The 22,172-nt window shown below is 43.5% G+C and overlaps 1 protein-coding gene across 3 annotated transcripts in view; it reads right to left on the bottom strand.

Moving 5' to 3' along the window:
• NOSTRIN (nitric oxide synthase trafficking) overlaps positions 1 to 19,057 on the bottom strand; it is a 40,771-nt gene extending 21,714 nt beyond the window's left edge. For 2 of the 3 annotated variants that reach the window (XM_054971248.1, XM_054971249.1), the window contains exons 1-3: positions 18,942 to 19,032; positions 14,514 to 14,599; positions 3,465 to 3,548 (exon numbers count right to left, since the gene is read on the bottom strand). In XM_054971248.1, coding sequence (XP_054827223.1) covers positions 3,465 to 3,548; positions 14,514 to 14,599; positions 18,942 to 18,968 — 197 coding nt within the window. In that variant the 5' untranslated portion in view covers positions 18,969 to 19,032. Of the gene's footprint in view, positions 1 to 3,464; positions 3,549 to 14,513; positions 14,600 to 18,941 lie in introns of all 3 variants that reach the window. The other variant, XM_054971250.1, reaches the window with a different exon arrangement.
• Positions 19,058 to 22,172: the final 3,115 nt, after the last annotated feature.

Raw genomic sequence — 22,172 nt, 5'->3', positions numbered from 1 at the left:
GGTGACCTTTTCAGCAGGGGAGGAAAAGGTTAAAGTTCCTTCCCTCCACCATCCTCCATCTTGAAAAAGCAGCCCTGACAGATGCATTTGCAAAAGAAAAATAGTCATTTAGAATGAAAGGGTGTATAAGGGGTTATTTGATCTTAAGCAGGGCTTTTTTGTGGCAGTCCTGTACCGGCAACTTTGGCGGGGCTTTGTCAAGTCCTGAGGATTGAAATTGTTAGAAATCAGTGCAACCATATCTATGAGTTCAGGCACCTTTTAAAATAACAACAACATTCTATTTATATACCACCCTTCAGGACAACTTAACACCCACTCAGAGTGGTTTACAAAATACGTTATAATTATCCTTGCAACAATCACCCTGTAAGGTGGGTGTGGCTGAGAGAGCTCCAAAGAGCTGTGAATGACACAGGGTCACCCAGCTAGCTTCAAGTGGAGGAGCAGGGAATCAACCTGGTTCTCCAGATTAGAGTCCTGCCGCTCTTAACCATTACACCAAACAACAAAAAAGCCCTGATCTTAAAACACCACTTGAGTCAACACTACCCACAGACACCCAGAGCCTCTTCCTACACTCTCTCAATTAAGAAGGAAGTGTTTTGTTTGTAAGAAGCAAGGAAAAGTTATTAAAGATTAACAACAACGGAGCTAAGAGAATTGTGGAAGACAGCATTGCCATCAATGAAAACCAACCAAGATGTAAAGATGGCAGCAAATGAAAGTGTCATGGGCTGGGCCAGCCCAAGCAGAGTAGCCTAAGTCCGGTCCAAAGTCAGAGCACAAGTCCAAAGCCAGGGGTAAGTCCAAAGTCCAAAAGCCAAGTCAGGGGGTTTGTAGGTCAGTTACGAGTCAGTTCAAGAGCTACACAGAAACAGAGTCCAGGCACGGTCTAGAGGTCATAGAGCGTGGGGTGGGGTTCAGCGGCATGGTCACAGCAGGAACAGGATCCCAACGTGTTACTTCCACGCCTCCTGGGCTTCTGTGGTTGAATTTTATAGACAGGCTGGGCTTGCAGCCAGCTGCTTGGGAGCTACCCTGTGCTCACTCCTCATCACTCTCAACAAGCAGCTGGCGTCTGGCCAGGAAGCGTGCATTTTGCCGTCTCTCCTGCAGCTCCACACGTTGCCTTTGTCTGCGGCGCTGTCTGGGTGAAGCTGGAGGTTTGGACGTCCTTGGCTGAGCTTCATCGGTGGTGTTGGAGCTGGAGGGTGTCGGTGCCTCTGGCTCAGCTGCTGACTGAGGACTGTGGTCAACCGGTGGCTGAGCTTCTCAGTGGTGTTGGAGCTGCAGGATGTTGGTGCCTCTGGCTCAGCTGCTGGCTGTGGACTCTGATCTGCCAGCAGCTGTTCCTCCTGATCACCAGCTTCTGCTGAGTCAGGGCTGGCTAGGCTGGTAACAGGAGGCTCCTCTCCTCCTGAGGAGTCCTCACTATCACTGGGCCCCGTGACAGAAAGCAATGAAAAATTAATCCAATGGAGATTTATTTGAATGAGAAATATCCTGCCTTTCCTCCAAGAAGCTCAGGGTGGTCGACTCCTCTCCTTCATTTTCTCTTCACAACAACCCTGGGAGGTCTGTTAGGCTGAGAGAGACTGTCGGATCTGAGGCTACACAATATGCTTAATGGCTGATGGGGATTTGAACCTACATCTCCCATATCTGACACTCTAACCACTACACCACACTGACCCTTAATGCACGACTTGCATGCTCCAAACGGTGCTGATGTCACAGACTATTTCTTCAGAGTCTCAGAACTTCTGATCTTCAGAAAGGCTCTTCAGAAAGTACCCTCAAGGTGCTTTCAGAGATAACCAAACCTTGAATGCTAATACGTATAGAGTGAGATGCTACTGTAACCCCATTCATCTGACACATGAGCATTAAGTTTAACTGCATGTAGGGGGAGAAGGCACTACATATAACTTTCCTGATATGCACACTTGCCATTTTTGTCTGAAAGGGGAAACACATATATTCCAACTTCAGATTCCCCCAGTTTTGGTATCTTGCCCCTTTTAGACAAAGCGGCAATCGCACATATTGTGTATAGCACATTGTCTCCTAACACAATTAGGGCTGTCGACCTCTAGATGGGGCCTGGAAATCCCCAGGAATTACAATTCATCTCCAGAGTATGGTGAGAAGCTTGTCAACTTGCAGGTGGTGGATGGAGATCTCCTGGAATTACAACTGATTTCCAAGCTCAGTTTCCCGGGAGAAAATGGTTGTTTGGGGAGATGGACTCTGTGGCATTATACACTGCTGGGGTTCCTCCGTTCCCCAAACCCTCCCCTCCCCAGCCTCCACCTGCAAAATCTCCAGGAATTTCCGCACCTGAAGCTGGCAACCCTATATGGAAATCAATTCCCCTGGAGAAAATGGTTTCTTGGGAGGGTGGACTTTATGGCATTATACCCTGCCGAGGTTCCTTCCCTTCCCCAAACTTCACCTTCCCCAGGCTCCTCTCCCCAAATCTCCAGGAATTTCCCAACCTGAGCTGGCAACACTGACTAGGAAGAGCTACAGTGTACTCCAAGAATCAAATGGAAAATGTCGCCAACATTTGCTCATGGTTCTGTGATCTAGTTACTACAACATCAACCATCAACCAAGGCTACCATTCCTGATTCTGACAATATGAAGTGCTTGATCAAGCCAGCAAATATTGCTGCATAGTATTTGTAGAAATTGTTACTGTAATAAAAAGAGATCCTATTGAATCAGTAATGAATTTCTCTCCCTTCCACGTAATAAACAGGACTACTTGCCTTTCACAGTTTCTCCTACAGTGGAAGTTAGTGGTCTGTGGACTCCAAACTTTCTGTGGTCTCCTCTGTGGAGACATGAATGTCTGGAAAAACTGGGAACATCTTTTTTTCCCCATGATCACCCCCCTCACCACCGTTTTCAAATGGAAAAATTGAAAATGCAGGAAAGCATTGAAAAGAACTCCAGTAAAATAGTTTCTCTTGTAGAATTTGTGAAATGCTTTTTAAACTCAAAGCTTTACCCCCTCAGACTGTGTTGTATGGACATTTTAATGTAAGACCATCTAAATTTCACAAATACACCAAATAGTACCGTTTTATATGCTTTAAATAATGAATTTTATGTCATTAAAACCAAAAAATAAGCTCAGACTTGATAAGAAAATAAACATTCCATATACTTCAATTTCTCCTCAAACGTCCTCATTTCCCCTAGGAAAACCTCCCCCCCCAAGTTTTTTCTCTCTCAGGAAAAAAAGAGGGAATTGGTTTGTGTGGGGTGAGAGAAACAATTTTTTCTTTCATGGCTTCAAATTTTTTGGAAATGTTCTCTGTCTATATCCTCTATGGACATGACAGCCCTATTAGGTGGTATGTTATCAGAAAAGAAAAACCCGCTAAAAAGCTATTTTGAAGAAGTCGTGTTCCTCTACTTGTTCTTGGTACACAATCTTGCTCATCACTTACTTGACCTTCATCTTGTCCAACACTTTGGTGAGCTTCTTTGCCAGCTTCCCCAGTCCTTCAGCATAAGTAATCTCCAAGTTAGCTCTGTCAACAAAGTCGCCAGAAATCATTATGCATTCACTTATCTCTCTTAGACTTTGCATTTTAGAAACTAAACCAAAGTAAAAAAGGAAACTCTTTTCTAAACATGAAAAGGGCTATCTTCTAGAGAACGCTTAGATGTGTAGCTGTCACCAAAGCCAAACACATTCTTTCCTAAGCACATAACAACAACAAAAAAGGACGTGTAACATTTAAGAGTAATTGAAGAGCGCAATCCAAAGCAGAGTTATATCCTTCTAAGAGTTTGACTTCATTTAGGATTGCACTGGAAGTAACTAACCATGCTAGCAGTGGCCAACCAGATGGACTCAGAAAGTCTAAATGGAGGAGGCCAAACCCTCCATCTTTTTTTGTTCCCCAGCACTGATATTCAGGGGGCTACTCCTATGAACATGGAGGTTTCATTTAGTCACGATGGCTAACAGCCATTAATGATGCAGAGGAGTTAGCCGTGTTAGTCTGTGGTAGTAAAATCAAAAAGAGTCCAGTAGCACCTTTAAGACTAACCAATTTTATTGTAGCATAAGCTTTCGAGAATCAAGTTCTCTTCATCAGATGCCTGATACAGAGACTGGTCAAATACGAGTATCCTCCATAAATTTGTCTAATAATCTTTTAAAGCCATCTATGCATGTAATCATCGCTACATCTGGTGGCAGTGAATTCTGCCAGATAAGTACTCTTTGAGTGAAAAAGTACTTCTTTTTGTTTGCCTGCCTTGACTCTACCGCCCATCAATTTTACTGGATGCCTGTGAGTTCTAGTATAATGGGAGTGGGAGAAGATTCTTCCATCTATCCACTCCATCCAATCCATACTTTTATAAGCCGTCATATTCCCCCTTAGTCCTCTTTTTCCTACACTAAAAAGCTCCAAATGTCTCATTCTAGCTCCTGGATCATTTTGGATGCCCCTACCTTTTCAAGGTATGACAACCAATATGACAACCAGAACTGTCCACTTTATTCCAAATGCAGCTGCATCAATACGATACAGGCTGTTTTGTATATTCTTAATAAATCATTATAAATAACGTCAGTAATTTTATTTATTTATTTATTTATTTATTTATTCAATTTATATACCGCCCATCCCCAGGGGCTCTGTAATTAAATACATCAATGTTCACCACTGTCAGAAACCGAACTAATGTCTTCATCAAGCTATCCCTCATGATCACAAAACCTCTTTCCTTGTCAGTCACCACCTATTCTGACTGCATCAAAGCTAGAGGTTTTTTTCTCCCAATGTAAATCTCATGACACTTGCAGTGAACCTCATTTGCCATGTTGTCTCCCGCTCAACCCATTTGGAGACATCCTTTGGAGTTTTTCAAAATCTGCTTTGGTTCTTTTCATGCTAAATAATTTCGTGTCATCTGCAAATAAGGCTGTCTCGCTGCTCACCTGCAATTCCAGACCATTTACCAGTAGTACTGGTCCCAATATCAATCTCTGCAGAATCATATTGATCACCTCACTGCACTGTAGGAACTGCCCATTTACTCCTAGTGTCTGCTTCACAGCATTTAATCAAATGGGGACTGGACCTCTTATCCTCTCAGGAGCCTTTAGTGAGGGACTTGGTCCAAAGTCCATATTGTGTTACGAAGAACTCCAGAAAGTTTGAGAGACAGGATTTCCCTTTAAAGAAGCCCTGCTGATTCTCCCTCAGAAGGGCTTGTTCCTCTGTGGTTAAATCACTGTATTTTAAATAACAGGTTCCACCCTATACCCAAACCAGACATTAACTGGTCTGTAATGCCCTCGGTCTCCTCTGAATCTCTTTTTAAAAATTGGCATTATATTTGGTACCTTCACAGCCGTCAGGAAGGGAAGCTGAGTTTATAATTAGAAAAATATAAAATATTTTTAGAAAGGAGATCATTCCAATTAGCCACTCAGAAGCTTGTAGATTCTTAACAACAGAACACCAAACACAAAACAGTAAATATTTATGCCTGTTCTTTGTGAAGTTAGTTAGCTTGACTACCTCATGAATTACTTTGGTTCTGGAGGGTTTTAATCAGGTTTCACACTTTGCAAAGACTGATTTTGTTGTTACTGACTGCATTTCTTTCAAAAAGAAAGTAGATCTTAAAGACCAATTTTCAGAAACTTCTTTCAATGCATATGGCTGTAAGCAGTAACCCATAACTTGACAGCAATTATTTGTCATACCCCCCTCCCCGCTGGTCCATAATTCATCATGTCACTCAGCAATGCAAGATTGAAACAGACATCACCTCTCCTAAGCGTTCTGCTAATGCACCACCATGAATCAGTTATGCACTGGTTGTCCTCAGTGTTCATGTAATTTACATGAGAAAATTGGTTTGTCTATCTCAGCCATTCCCACTGGCTTTTTTTTTTACTAGAATGCAATTCCTCAGTACCTGGAGCAGAAGAGAATGCGTTTCAAATGAAGGTTGGGACAGGCTACAGATACAAGAAGATAGGCGACTAGACCTGCCAATTAGAAATGATCATACATTACAAACAACTGTATACCGTCTACCACTGAGGTATGCTAATGTGAGAAGTGCATGGGCACAAACGGCTCTCTTGCTTGCATGGAGCTGAATCCACCACTCCCACATATGAAGGGAGTTGACAGAAGCGGATCTTTTCTATCGTCCCCTTCTCCAACAATCCTTTACACCTCCCATAAAGAGCAAGATTTGGGTCCAGTAGCACCTTAAAGACCAACCAGATTTCCAGCGTATGAGATTTCAAGAGTCAAAATGGTAAGAGACTCTCGAAAGCTCATACCCTGGAAATCTAGTTGGTCTTTAAGATACTACTGGACCCAAATCTTGCTCTTCTACTACAGACCAACATGACTACCCACCTAAAACTACGTCTCTTAAAGCCACTGTTGAAGATTCAGAGATTTTTACAAACAATATTTCTACCAGTTAAACACATTTGTATCCTTCACTTTCTCCAAGGAGCAAAGGTGCACATGGTTCTCCCTTCCTCCAATTCACAACAACCATGCGTGATGGATAAGGCTGAGAAAGAATGACTGGCCCACGGATACCCAGCAAGCTTAATGGGAGTGCGGGGATTTGAACTACCGTATCATCTGGCTCTATACGGCATGCAGTGCAGGAAGCGGCATCAAAAAGGGAAAATGGAACAATTCAACCCTCCCACACACTCCTGTGTAAACTTCTGTTCTGCACAAGTGTGTGTTTGGGTTTTGGGGTGGGGGGCAGATTTCCCCTTTCTTGCTGCAACCCCCAAACACACCTTTTGAGGTTATTTGAAAGGGTCTACCCTACACATGGTAGACATTCTATATTTGGACTGCCAAAGAGCTTTGGGCCGAGTCCCGAACCAAAGGCTTCTGAGGAAACATAGTGCCGATAAGAGGACTGTGCTTGTGGGTTAGAAACCTGGATAAATGCCAGGACACAGATAATAGAAGCAGAAGGGACAGCTCTTGCAATGGAGGGAAGCAAGCAATGGGGTTCTACCAGGTTCTGTATTGGGAAGAGTTCTATTAATTTTGTTACAGCTGACATTAGTACTTCAGCTATAGCACGCTTTTTCTCCAGAGGTAATCAATTTGTACCAGCTGCTTCCAAAATTTTTAAGTCCAAAGTGATTCCACAACTATTGTATGGCATTCCGATTTGGATTAGGGCCTTTGACCGGGTCATTGAACGTGTCTAATCTAAACTTCTGCAAAAAATCCTGGGCCTACCGAAGTGTGTTCCATATGCAGTTATTTGCTTAGAAACGGGCTTAATTTTAGTGGAAACGAGGGCATGTCTTATGACATTTAAATACTGGCTACGGTTACATTATAATTCTGACCCTGGGAGCTTTATGTATCAAATGCTTTCAGAGTCCAATGTGTCAAACTGGTCAGCGTATATCATGGAAAAAATGGAAGGCATGGGTATATCTGTGGACTCACTGTCTATGTTAACATCAAATGCGACATTTCATCAAATTAAGAGTAGGTTGCTAGATATCGAGCGCCAGAAGTTATATAGCCTGGCTACTAAAACCTGCTCTCCCCTGAGCTTTGAAATCCCCCTCACTGTAGGGAGGATGGCTCCATATTTATCCTCCCTGCAGGTGCCCCAACTTCGTAGAGCTTTTTCTTTGGCCAGGTGCAATGCTATGCCTTCAGCCATTCTACATGGCAGATTTAACAGGATAGACTGTTCAGCTAGATGCTGTTTATGTGAACAAAAATGTGTCGAGTCAGTTACTCATGTCCTTTTGCACTGTCATTTGTACGCTGGTATACGTCAAACATACTTAAAAGCTGTCTTAACTAGTATGATGGATTGTTCTGACTCTCTCAAAGTCTATAGACTGTTGAACGATTCCTTTCATGATGTAACCGAGAAGGTGGCTGAGTTTCTCCATTCTGCCTTGAAGTTGTGTCAAAGGATATCATGGAGTTAAGCTCTAAATGTATTTTTGTATTTGTAATACAGCATACTTTTAACTTTGTTCTTTCTTTTTTGTAAGTGGATAACTTGAATTGCTGCTATATGCCAATAAAGGCTAACTTGACTTATTAATTTTGTTCATAAATTACCTGGAATTGGAGATGAGCAATGGGGAACTTCAGTGTGGCTTTACGGAGGGCAGCAAGAAGCTGCTGTGAGAAGGAGGAGCCAAGAATGTTTTGCTGCCATGGACTCCTCTGTTTGTAGGAGTGGGGATCCAACCCACTAATAACATCAACCACTATAGTACAGTTTCACACATGCATGTACACTGTTCTCATCCCTCGATCATTCATTCGTTGCTGATGATTAGCGGCTGAATGCATGAACTAACTTCCTTGAAAAAGTGTTGTCTTTCAGGTGATACAAATATTGTCTGTGCTTTGTAGCGTCCAGTCTGAAAGTCTCTCTACACGAGACATTTGACACATGAAGGATATGTGTTGGGAGATGCAATGTTACCTGGGAAGGATAGTTTAAAAAGACAGAGCCAGTAGCAGGGCAAAGGCTTTGCTACGCATGGGAGCTGTGTGAAGAGGCTGTGAAATGCCAGAAGGGAAACTTCAGCCCGTTATAACCTCTCCAGGTCCAAGCCTGGCTCTGGAAGGCAGCTCCAGCCCATTTCTATTCCTCATTGCCCTCTGGTTGCAATCCCACAGTTTTAGACTGGAAAGGTGCAATTGACAGATCTTTCCCGGCTGCGAAAATGAAATTAACAAACCCTCTGGGAATGATTTCCATCAGCTCTGTCTTTTAAAACTATGCTTCTGGGCTAACGTTGCGTCTCCCTACACTTGATAAACATGTGCCAAGGCAACTATGAGATGGCCTATTCACATATACAGAAAAGGTACCAAGAAACTACTTCCTGATCAAGTTGAACATACGGCCTGCTGACTCGACTAAATGTAGTCCATCGCATGAAAAATGTACTGTTTACTTCCTGAGTATCATAAAAGAAATATGGTATCTCTCAGACTAGATAAAAAGAAGAAAATGGAGGGCTTGCGTAGCAGTTATTACCTTTGTTTTGCTATAGAGGTAGTGAAACATTTCATCACGTTTCTAAAAGCACCACTTTCAAAAAAAGATCTTTCATACAAAGAGAAGGCCGGTGATTTAGGATGCAGCTCAGATATTCTCTGGAACGGCAATTTCTGTCTGGAATGCACACAGCTAATAAAATACTTGCTGTCGACTCAGAGTCTCTGACAGCATAACGAATTAGTTTTTCAGGATGAAATAACAAGTCACTACTAAAAGCTTTTTTTTCCCCTTCAGTGAAATGCATCTCCAGTAAATTTACTAGAACTTGTTTTTTACTTTATAGAATCAACAGGAATTTCAGCAAAACTGATCTGCAGCTAGGGTTGCCAGCTCCATCTTGTGAAATTCCTGGAGATTTTGAGGGTGGAGCTAGAGGAAGGTAAGGTCCAGGAGGGGAGGGACCTCAGCAGCTATAATGCCATTGAGTCCACCGTTCAAATGAGCCATTTTCTCCAGGGGAACTTATCTCTGTCATCTGGAGATCAGCTGTAATTCCAGATTGCCAGCCACCACCTGGAGGTTGGCAACCCTAGATCTGCCAGATTGGGACACGACCCAGCAGAAGAGACTACTTACCCAGAGTTGTTCCACTTAGTAACAACTCCCTCTGCTGGGAAACTAACATACACACAACTCAGCCCAGTCTCAGACCTAGTTTGAGTTTCACAGGGGTATGAAGGAAGCTGGCATGTATTGTCCTCACTAGGTGAACTAGGAGATGGTAAAGGTGGTTGATCTGGAACCTCCTCCCCTATTTTCCTCCAAATGTAGGGGATCTCCACAATTAGTCTAAAATACCTTGCAATAAATCCTTTAGTTTGTTATAAAGCACCATTAAGTATGGCTTCTATTGGTTGCTGAAAGTAACTTCAGAGAAATTAGAGTTGGGAAATAATGGAGATGTTAAAGCATTATTCTTAGTATGCACTTAGAATTTTGATTCTTGAAATTTACACTCTACGGGGATCAATCTGCTCTCACTCTCCATTACTCTAGAAGTGGCAGATTCCTGCAGGCTTGGGATTGGAATAATACCGTTCCTCCCCAGTTAATACTTAGAAGGATCCAGCAGCATGAAAGGAGAAAGGAAAGGCTTCTCTCCTCCAGCAGCTGCCCACAACGTCCTGAAAAAGCTGAGGATTCCAGAGTCATTCTTCAGTCATGAACTTTCACAGTGTCTCCTTGTGTCCATATACAAATGATACTTGGGGCTTTTTTTCAGCTGGAGCGTGGTGGAACGGCATTCCGGCACCTCTTGAAAATGGTCACATGTCCATTTTCGCTGAGGATGATTTAAACTTTAAAAAACTCCCCCCTTGTTCCAGCTGACCCATAGTGATGTCATTACGTGGTCCCGGAAGCGTGCTCACACTTAGAGCATGCACACGTGGTACCAGGGGAACCACCTCCCACCAGGAGTTGCCCCCCGTGCTGGCAACCCACTGAGTTCCACCACCTCTCCCCCCCCCCGCCAAAAGCCCTGCATCAGTGTAAAAAATTCCCATTTCAGCCTAATGGAATAGGCCATAATTACAGAAATGGCTGGTTTGTATGACCAACTGTTATAATGTTTAGAAAACAACCTCAATATTTTCTCATCTGAGCATAGCACCTTCAATGCTAGAGGCAATCAGTGGAACTATCACTAAAGATGTGAGTTAGGCAAGTATACATGGACAATGTTGCAGCTCTTAGTTGGTTTGTTTTAAACGATACCCTTTCTTGCATACCTGTGCACAAGCACATACTCATACAACTGAAGGATCGGTGAGGAACTCATAAGGAGGATAAATCCCGCCCTACCCTCACTGGTTCTACTGCCACCTTTCTCCTCTACCCTGCCACTGACTCCATCCATCCATCCCCAGCCATCTTCTGCTCCTTCACTCCAGCATTATTGTGGTTGCCAAGCAACACTCAACATGGCAGACAAGATCCTATGGTACTTTCCGAGATCTCCTTTTTCCCCTTTGTGCAAGTGCAAACATGTTTATAGTTTAGGATTTTTTAAAAAAACCCTCACCCTCCCCTTTTAGATTTTTCCAGTAATGGTAGGAGTTCCTCAGTTCTGTAGAAAAATCCCCCTCTCATCTATCCCCCATTGTGTAGATTTTTTGATTCACACTCTGAAGTCATGTTACAGATTATTCTCTTTGCCACTTGCCTAAATTTAAAAAGTGGCAGAGAGCAGTAATCTTGAAGTGCAGGCAGATTGATATGGAAGTAGACAATCCTTCGATATCCTTGCCCCCAAATGTTCAGGACTTTCAGTTAAATCCTAAGAAAAGTTATTCCAGTCTAAGCCCATTGAAATCAATGGACTTAAACTGGAGTAACTGCACTGTTTATATCTGAGATAATTGAGCATCCACTAGTTCTGCTCATGTTTTGTTTGCAAGCAGAGAACACGTTTTTTCAGTGGGCAGTTCAGTAGTTCATGAGCATCTCAAACCTGTGCCATATATTTGATGGCTAACAGAAAATCAACACAGTCCCTCATCCCATACATACAATCTCATGAATCATTAAAAAAATAGTTATGAAATCATATTCTAAATTTCTGAGGAATACCTGCCTTTGCAAGGTTTGTTTAATAAAAACACCCAGTCTGAGAGTCCTACATGTTGTTAACCATTTTGTAAGCTTTTGGTCACTAAAAAGTAGGGCTGCCAGGTGGGGTCTGGACTAATACCAGACCCTGGAGAGAAGTGGGGGAGGACTTACTTTTTAATTGTTACTATGCCCGTGTGCATAGAGGGCGCACACTCTTTAGCCGGCATGATGACATCACTGCAGGAAGTGACACTACCATGCTGATCTAGGGTCCCTCTACCCTCCCAGTGGCGGGGGGAGGGGGGCGGAATCTGGCACTTTCCTCATGCTGGCAGCATGTCTTGCATCATGCACACACTCTTGGTGCATGCATGATGATGTCATTTCCAGGGGTGACATCATCGTGCCAAATGTGTGAGCACTTCCATGCTCTGCATGGGGATGATTCGGTCTGAAGTGTGGAGGTGTTCACGTGGCTGGCATGACAATGTCACTCCTGGAAGTGATGTTGTCACGCCCCCCCCCCAGGAGTGCATATACTGTGCATGTTCCTGGGGTGCCTGCTGGTGGCGGGCGACCTCTGGGAGGCTTGCCATATCCTGCTAATCGCTAGCAGATCAGCGAGCAAGAAGTAAAATCACTAGGAATTTGCTCATCACTGGCGGGCACCTGGGAACTCTATGATGATCCCCACTTCTGGGCACCATTCCTCGGCAGCAGCACCACAGCCACTGGAGTGGAGAGGGGAGAGGGCAAGGGTCCCTACAAGGTGTCTGGTTTTGGGGAAACATTTTCCCTGGCCAGTCTCCCAAATACTGGACTGTCTGTGTAAAAACCGGACACTTGACAACTCTGCTAAAAAGGGATTCTCCTAACAATGTCTTTTAATTTCCAGTCACTGGCAGTGTACTGGGCATCTGTAGGGTTTTGCACACTTCACTGAAAATTAGTTGCCACAGACTCAGTTTCTACATTGAAATCATTTTCATATTGATTTTGTTCACCTGCTTCTCTAGTGACTGTATTGTCACCTGTATGATGAAAGACTTTTTCTGCTTTGAAAAACTGAAGGACCGACTGGTTTCCTTTGGCTTTTTTGGGGGGTTCCCTTCCTTTTACTACCCTAAGTTTCTGGCTGTCTGATTTATAGCCACCCCCAGACATGGAAGCATGTGTTTGTGAGTAAATTAGACACTGTCTTGTGGTGCTTTGCTTTGCCCTTCCAACCACGTGTCCCTCCCTATGCAAAAGGAACTCTTGGACTGGTCGTTTTTGATACGACAGACCAGGGAGGCTATCTGAACGTCGCTTGACGTTCTGAACGTTGCTTCTGAACGTTGCTTGAGATTGCTGCTTCTGATTGCCTCCGGAAAAATTTGTATCTGGACAACAGGTACGAGGAAATAAGTTTCTATAAATATCCTCATGCAAATTTACAGTTTATTCTCATTTTCCCCCTCATATAATAGGGGCTGCAGCCTGGGCCAGGCCCCTCTGGACCTCCAGACTCCAATAAAGTGTACCCTTTCCCCTCCCCATCTGTGTACCCTGTGAGCAGCTCTGCAGCCAACTGTTGAAAGACTCAACAAACCACACAGATCCAATCAGTTGGTGGCTTATAAATACCAGTTCCCCCCATCTAAATCTTTTATCAGTGTTAATGGCTGCTAATCTGTTTGGACAGCCAGCATTTCGCACAGGAGGAGCAAACTGAGTGATCTGCGAGCTTCAACAACATGACCCAACTGAGACTGATGTTCCCTAATGCACAGGTGACACAAATCCATAGAGAAACAGAAGCCGGCATCTACAGCTACTGCACAGCCGCAAGGCTGTTGAAACTTAGCAGCAGCAAAATCAGGAGATCCGAGGCTCGCATTATTGTGATTGTCAGCAGTGATATGCTTCCCTGACAATGTGTTTGTTGTAAAACTCAGCATCTCTGCTTTATTATCAAAGCCAACAGTCACAGGTAGGGTTATTGACCTCCATGTGGTTGCTGGAGTTTCCCCAGAATTACAACTGATCTCCAGGCCACAGAAATCAGTTTCTCCTGGAGAAAATAGCTGATCTGGAGTGGATTCGATGGCGTTATACTCTGCTGTGGTTCCCTCCTCCCCACACCCTGCCCTGTCCAGGCTCTACCTACAAAATCTCGAGGAATTTCCCAACCTGAAGCTGGCAACCCTACTCATAGGTGAAGCTCTGAAATAACTGTGTGAAAGATATCTCTAGAGTATTGCTATATAGGGACATTTAAAAGTCCATGTATGAGCTCTGAGCAGTAGGTCAAAAAAAATCCCCCTGCAATTAAATGCAGAACACGGTTTGTGTGGTTTGGATCCTATTACCACAAGCACCACCTGCATTAGATAAAGAGAGGTTTCCCTCTGCCCATTGCAGTCTTCTGCACCATATAAAATGGTACCTTCCAGGGTCATCGGAGGATCCAAAGTGGGAACAAAATGGGAATTGACAAACATAAACTTCTCCCTCTTCAGTGAGTGGAACATAAATAGAGGATCCTAGTTGGTGTGACCTTTACAAAGATTGTGAATATGCATTCAGACCTACAAATTAGCAGGCGAAAGGAAGAAAATCCATGTGTTAACATTAGACCCAAACTGGCCCATAAACCAGTCTTTTACACGTTCACCTGTATCTTGTTTCAGAATCTGCCCTAGTAATTACCAAGTGAACAAATTATATTCCAAACAGCAGGAGGCTAAACCATTAACAAACTACTCAGGAGGTAAATTATAAACTAATTTAAAGTTTGTTCCAGAGGACAGAAGCTCCCCCTCCTCATTCTGGGAAAATTATTTAGCCTGCATGGACGCAGCTAGATGGTTGCGTTAGGCAGGCCTACGTACCTCTGATGAAGAAGAGACAAGAGTTGCTTGCAGAAGTTATCTCCATTTTTGGAAAACCCTTTCAGATCTTGGTACACTCTGTCATACTGAAACACAACAAGCAGACTGAGACATGTTTGCGCATAGAAGATCTGGCAATATTTCAACTTGTCAGCTTTCGTCTAAGATACGCTTTCGGGAAAAGCAACTGGACTCACAATCGAGTCTGTGAGAGAAACAAATCCTCACAGCAGAAATCTTTTCAAATGTTGGCATGTAGGGCTACTGCTATTGAATAGGGTGTGCAAACCAGTAGTACATCTTTTAGCTGGTCAACTTCTCAAGGTAAGAAAATGTGCAAGGTACCTACATATTTTTTTCAGGTAGGCGGATTGCAATTAATGTCAGGAATTTAGCCAACATACCCACCCAGTCAAAATGATATCCACTCACAGGGATGAGACATTTATAAAATGAACACACCTTCTCTAGCACCTACACAAACACAAGCACGCACCCTTCCTGGCTTAGGAGATCTCGTAGAGCATGGCTCGTAGTCCCTCCCCCATTCCAGGTTCCATTGCTTCATGAAACTATTATGCAAGATCATCCGTCAAACCCATCTGAAAGTATTTCCATAAGCACACAGAGAAACAATGGGTAACTATATGGCCCTTCCCTTTCAGATGTGAGGTTCCTTCCTTACCTAATCAGCGTGCAAAGTTTGCTTGCAGGAAGAGAATGAAGGAAATGGTGGATAAATCACAAGCTCATGCTACGTATCATATGCCCGTGGAGAATTCTCGTAAGTAGCACCCACACAAGCCGACATGGTGCAATGGTTATTGAGTTGGACTAGGATTTAAATTCCCACAATGGCACAAAAACTCACTGGGTGATCTTGGGCTGAGCACTCTCTCAGGCTATGCTACTTCACAGGGTTGTTGTGAGGATAACATGCAGGATGGGGGAATGACATTGTAAGGTGCTTTGGGTCCCCATGGTGCAGCAAAGCAAGATATAAATATTGATAAAATAAATATAAGTTAACAAGTACCTCTAGCAATAGGACTGGATCGCACAGATTTCTGCACACACAAAAGTCCTTGCACATGTGGAAGCACTACCGTTATTCCTTGCTGCCTGCTTGCATTTAAGTGAAAGCAGTTGTATCACTGCTATCTTTTTCACACGCACAAGACACCACACAAGGTTTTTCCTCTGATACACTTTCAAAAACAAAATTCAATTAAAAAACCCCGTGAACTCTCTGTTGCACATTCCATTGATCCATATACACGTTATAAGTTTGTTATAACTTATATTAAAGTGATGTGCATTGCTGCAGCACTTGTGTTCTTGCTTGCACAAGTGGACATTTGCTAAGTATTTTTTCCCATCCTGCTTACGCTTTGCTGAATCCAAGCCAGTGAAAGTCCTTTTTGCCTATCTCTGCGCTCAAGATAGTAGCCCTATGGGCTTGCGGCTAAGTTTCTCAGAACACCAGTGTTTAATTTGTGAGAAGTCTTGGCTTTATCGTATTTTTCGTCTTACTGTTTTCATGATGTGGAATGGCTTTTAGAACTTGTTCACAAAGAATATTAGAGACAGGCGAAAGGAGGGCTCCCTGTTTTATTGATCTTTCAGGAAGCATAAAAATTGATGAAATTCACTAACAGTGCAATACTAAGCTCATCAATGATGATGGGGTAACTCTGTTTAGGATTGCACTGTAAATGTTCACTAAATTGCTACTATAAAGAAAACGGTATGTGGCTTGATCTTCCTCTTCTCCAAGATGCTCTGCATCTTGCTGTGGATTGCCTCTGCAAAAGTGGATAAGCAGCTACTTGAAGGGCGGTATCCTGCACTGTGATGATGACAGCAATCCTTCCTTCCTTTCCCAAGATCAAGGGCAGGGTTGCAATTGCACAGGGCAATACCCAGGGCTTTTTTTCAGATGGAACGCGGTGGAATGGCGTTCTGGAACCTCTTGAAAATGGTCACATGGCCAGTGGCCCCGCCCCCTGATCTCCAGACAGAGGGGAATTTAGATTGCCCTCCACGCTGCTCCAGCAGCATGGAGGGCAATCTAAACTCCCTTCTGTCTGGAGATAAGGGGGCGGGCCCACCAGCCATGTGACCATTTTTGCCGAGGGCGATTTAAACTTTAAAAAAATCCCCCCCTTGTTCCAGCTCACCCAAAGTGACGTCATTGGCCCTGGGAGCATGCGTGCACTTTGAACACACACATGTGGTACCAGGGGCACCACCTCCCACTAAGAGTTGCCCCCTGTGCTGGCAACCCACTGAGTTCCACCACCTCTTTTCCCAGAAAAAAAGCCCTGGCAATACCCATAGGATAGATCCAAATAGCTTTTCTGTTGGTGAAAAAGGGAGAAGGACATCCCCTTTGATCATCCAAAAAAAAGACTACACTTGGGATCATGGGATCTGCATGGATAAAAGACATGTCAGAAGAGGAGGAGTCTGTTTTGTGAGACCGGTTGAAAAAGTTGTCTGGATCCAATCCTATTTTTCCTAGGAAACAGTCGTGCTTTTGTGGGGTTTGCTTTGACTGTGAAAAGCAAACCCTACAAAATTGCAGCACAATTCTCTAAATTACGTCATCAGGTTTAAAAAAAAATAGCAACCACCATCACCAAATGCAGTAGCCATCATGGGTTCACAATAGCACAACTTCCTTTTTTTTAAAACACACACACGTATATGTATGTATGCATATGTATATAATTACACTTTTCTAGATGCTTTAAAAACATGCCAAAATGTAATGACACAACTTTGTGACTTGTGGCTGGTTCTCTAGTTCTTGTGCTATGTTGTAATGGTTTGGGGTGCAACTAGTTTGAAAAACAACAGCTACGTTAATCTTTTACAACTGATGTTAATCAGTCGTGTTTATGACTTAGTACAAAGCAACACACAACATCACTGGAAGAAGTTCATGCACACGTATACAATGGACACCAAACAGTGGGCTGAAAATTCAAGCGACTTCACCATCCCCAAAAATAAAAGATCCACAATGCACTTTCCCAACCTTCATTGTTCTCTTAGGATCCACCTGAACAACATTGCCATTCACATGAACATCTTCCCTGATGTTTTGTTTAGTGCAGTCCTAAACCAGTTACGCTCTTCTAATTCCAGTAACTTCAATGATCTTAGAAGGATTTAACTGTTTAGATTAAGATGGTTGGCTGTGTTAGTCTGTCTGTAGCAGTGGAAAAGAGCAAGAGTCCAGTAGCACCTATAAGACAAACAACATTTGGGGTAGGGTAGGAGCTTTCGTGAGTCAGAGCTCACTTCTTCAGACTCACGAAAGCTGATCCCCTACCCCAAATTTTGTTCGTCTTATAGGTGCTACTGGACTCTTACTCTTTTCCAACTCTGTTTAGGATTACACAACTGTTGCTGTTTACCCAATTAAATTGCATCTGTAATCGGAACTGAAAGAGTGTGTGTGTGTGTTTGTGTATCATTTTTATTCTCAAAACTGTCCCTTCTAAGCTGCTTTTTTGCTCAGTGGGGAAAAAATACAAGTATCTGATTTTTGTTTTCTCTTGCAGATAAAAAATATCTTGGAAGTGGCAGTTTTTGAGAGGAAAAACGAACCATCGACACCACCCTGAGTGAACATCTGATTGACAACAAAAATCTCAAAAAGTCTGTGGAGAAATAGTCACATGACTGAGTGTCACAAGTGCAGTTCGACCTTCAAGCCTAATGATCAGAAATGAAAGGAAGGAGAGTTATTGCAACCAGTCTTGCTGGCAAAAAGCTTTGCTGATGATGTAGCCTGGTCCAGCACCCTCCACCTCCTCTTCAGAATAGCCACTAATTGCTGACCAGGTTAAGAGAAAAAAAAATTGGTCACTCTTAAATCGTGTTATTTCAGGCTCTTCCTCAGCCATTTTTTTTTTCAGGTTTGGTGATAATGAGAGGCGAGTGCAGCATCTACTGTGCTGGGATGAGGCATCTAGCAGAAGCAATCGGGGAACTGGGGTGTCTGCCAACATAGTACTTCTGAGGATCAATGCCACAGAGTAAAAACAACGTCTATCACCCAGTACAGTGCTGCAACACACAAGGTGTTTTTTATTTTTTTCTTTACTGAGCTCCAAACAAAAGAGAGCATGGAACGAATTCTCTATCATGGCAGGAAAAGAAGCTCACCAACACATACCTTGTTATAAAGGTCTGTGAAAATTCAAAGGAACAGACAGCTGTGCTTTCTGAGCCTGACCTTCTGGTATGCCCCAGTAGCTTCAAATGATAACTGCATCACTCAACTCCCCCCCCCGCCCCCTTGTGCAAACACAGCCTGAGATACCCTTTGACTATTGCTATTTCTTCCATTATGCTAAGCCGAAGGAGAGGGAGAAACTGCTACGAGGCACACCTCCACCGCTCAGAGTTACTCACCGCACAACCGGCCAGCGGGTTCTTCATTCTGAAATGTTCATTGCTGCTGGAGAAGTTCCACCTCTGGTTTAGACCTGCCCCTTGGGAAGTTCTGTCATGTTCAATGTTCCATAGTAATTAATTAGGTAACGTCAACAAAGCATAACAAAATGGTAATTCAGGGCCTAACCTCAGGACTGACGTTATCCAGTTTGCCTCCTGATATGTAAACAAGATCCAGAACACTGTGAGAGTCAGGAAGCACTTCAGCCAAGGCTTTGCTCTTGTGGACTTTATTACAGAAGTGGATATGTATACCATGTGGAGTTCCAATTATATTAACATTCAACTGGAACATCACTACGGTGTTCCCCTTTGCTTTTCTTCTGCCTTCTGATTACTAGCTCCAGGTCTGTCTTCAGTCATTGTAGCTTGTTGTTCCATTTAACAAGTTATCTATTACATATTTCGGTAAAATAGATGGATGAACCTACCATTCCTGTCAAGGCGAGTTCTAACAAGAACTTCTGCTCCAAGCCCAGCTCACAGAGTAGAAGCATAGCTTTTTATCAGAGGAAATCCGGACAGAATGCAGCTAGACTCTAGAATCCACAATGGTTTGTGGAGACGTGTTGTTAACATGAACGGTTTTGCCTTGAGCTGACTGGAGCCGAGGAGACTCCATGCTGCCAACTCTGTTCATTTTTTTCTTGAATGTTATCCCACTCTGGCCCTCAGCCAAATTACCTCAGGAGCTCCATGTGTCTTCTCTGCTTTAAATTCAGAAGCTGATGCTGTCTGAGAACATGTAACTACTTAGCTTTTCTTACTTCTTTCTGACTTTTGAAGGGATGCAATCCTTTGTTTAGCTAGAAAATGTAGCTATTTGCACGAGCAAAGACCATCTCATTCCATTTCTATATGGCAGGTGAAAATAGATTTCTATACCTAAAGGGAAAGGCTAACTTGAGATTCACTGTGATGATAACTAGGTATCACAATTCAATCCATTGGTTGGGTGCATACTCCCCAGAGTGTAGGAAATCAAGACAAAATGCCCCTCACTCATCCCCCTTGCTCCTGATCTAAGACAAACACACACTCACAAAGGACATACAAATCATTTAACTCCTCCCAATAGGTTGCTTTCCCTCATTCTGTGGTTTGAAGGATAGTTCCTTGTGGGTCCCATGGTACCCCCCTCCAATCATATTGAGGTGCATGAATGGCATGTAGACTTGGGCTTCATTGGCCAGTAAAGGTCATACAAATACCACCTCTCTTGCTCTCTTTGCCAGTTAAGCAAATGGTTATCTCATGGTAGAAAACCATCTCCATTCTGTTGACACCTTGCCAGCTCCATGTTGAGAAATTTGGGGGGAGATTTGGGGGGAGAAGCCTAGGGTCTGGGGAGGAACCATGGAGGAGTACAATGCCATAGAATCCACCCTCCAAAGCTGCCATTTTATCCAGGGGAACTAATCTCTATGGCCTGGAGATCAGTTGTAATTCTGGGAGATCTCCAGCCACCTCCTGGAGGCTGGAACCCTACTTAGAGCAATCTTTTTATTCCTCTTCCCTGGGAAAGGGGGGTCCTTCCCAGGATCTGATTTCCTGGGATGTAATTAAAGGCATTTTACACAAGAGAAGTTGGAGCGTTAATTGAAAGACCTCCTGTCATGCCTCAGGTGGGGTGAGCCACCTTATGCTGCCACCACTCTGGAATTTAGGGTCCCTGGGTGAAAGAACACAGGCTTTGCCCCTCCCAGACGTATATAACACTAGCCCTGTTCTGATTGGCCAAAAAGGGCACCAAAATGGGTCAGGGGCTCCTGGGAATTGTAGGCAGGCCTACTCCCACTGCTAACAGGCTTCTGAGGCCTTGCTAGCCTTCCTGGCACAGCCAGATCATGACACTTCCAAGGGCTCATAATGTCCTTTGAAAAGCTTCCTGAGGATATATCTCAGGACTATGTTAAACATTCTTCACACTACTCCAGTTCCCCTGCATACACAGATGGAGCAATGGAGTTGCAAAGTATCCAGTTTTCCAACATCATGACTGGATTTCCCACCTTCTGACCAGTTGCCAGATGAAGGTTATCAACATAGCTAATTCTCAACTCAGATAAATTTGAGGATACTTAAATCTGGTGATTGGAGCCATGAACAGACAAGACAGCTCTTCTGACGAACAATTATTCTATTCCCAGTATCAGGGAACCAAGTGATTTGTTTTGTTAAGATATCTGGATTGAATTAGCATCATCTTTGTCCAGGGGGCCCATGGTGGCAGCCCTGCTCCCAAGCTTCTTGAAAGAAACTGAGTAGCTCCTAGAAACTTAAATCTGATGAAGCAGAAAAACAGGGTGGTCTATAGCAAAGATGAAGTGGGATGGCAAAGACAGCGTATTGCCACTGGGTTCAAAGCAGAGGATGGAGATGTGGAATAAGCTACTAGTTGTTGCTTACATATTTTTTTTGCAGAGACTACACTAAAGAGCCAGTGCGGGATGGTAAAGTGTCGTACTAGGACTGGGAGACCCACTCAATCATTGGGTGACCTTGCACTAGTCACTCTGTGGGCCAAACTACAAGTGACGCCTGACACTAGTTGGACACTTGTCAGCTTCCCTCAAGTTCTGATGGGAAATGTAGGCAGCTTGGCGGAATGTTGGACAAGTGACAATTGAAAAGTCCATTGGACAGCATTGGAGAGCCAAGCTGCAAGACCAGGACACCTACAGTTCCCATCAAAACTTGAGGGAAGTTGGTAAGTGTCCAACTAGTGTCAGGTATCATTTGTAGTTTGGCCCTCCCTCCCTCCCTCTGCATAAGATCACAGGGTTGCAAAATGTGGAGGGGAGAACCCCATATGCTTCCCTGAATCTTTCGAGGAAAAGTCAGATAAGGGTAGCCTGGAATAATAAAAGCAGGACATGTTTGGATGGCTGAAACCATATTCTAGGTGCATGAAATAAGGATTGGAAAGGACTAATAGGCATCACAGCTCATGGTCCTGAGAACACATCATAATTACAGCAGCCAGTAACTTGCATAGTGTCCCTTAGATTACTGTCTTTGTTTAGAATGAGGTCTTTGATCTAGAATTAGAGTTGCCTAGACATTTAGATAGCAGGGGACAGGGGATTTCCACCAATTCTCCTCTTTCATTGCAAGTTCCCACTTCAACTCCTATGCTGTTTTGGAGGGTCTTGTAATTCCAGGAGCAGAACTTCAGTGGGACCCTTG

Source organism: Eublepharis macularius, chromosome 2 (assembly GCF_028583425.1).
Source record: "Eublepharis macularius isolate TG4126 chromosome 2, MPM_Emac_v1.0, whole genome shotgun sequence".
NCBI lineage: Eukaryota > Metazoa > Chordata > Lepidosauria > Squamata > Eublepharidae > Eublepharis > Eublepharis macularius.
The sequence above is the reverse complement of the archived record's forward strand: the minus strand, read 5'-3'. Positions and strand labels throughout refer to the sequence as shown.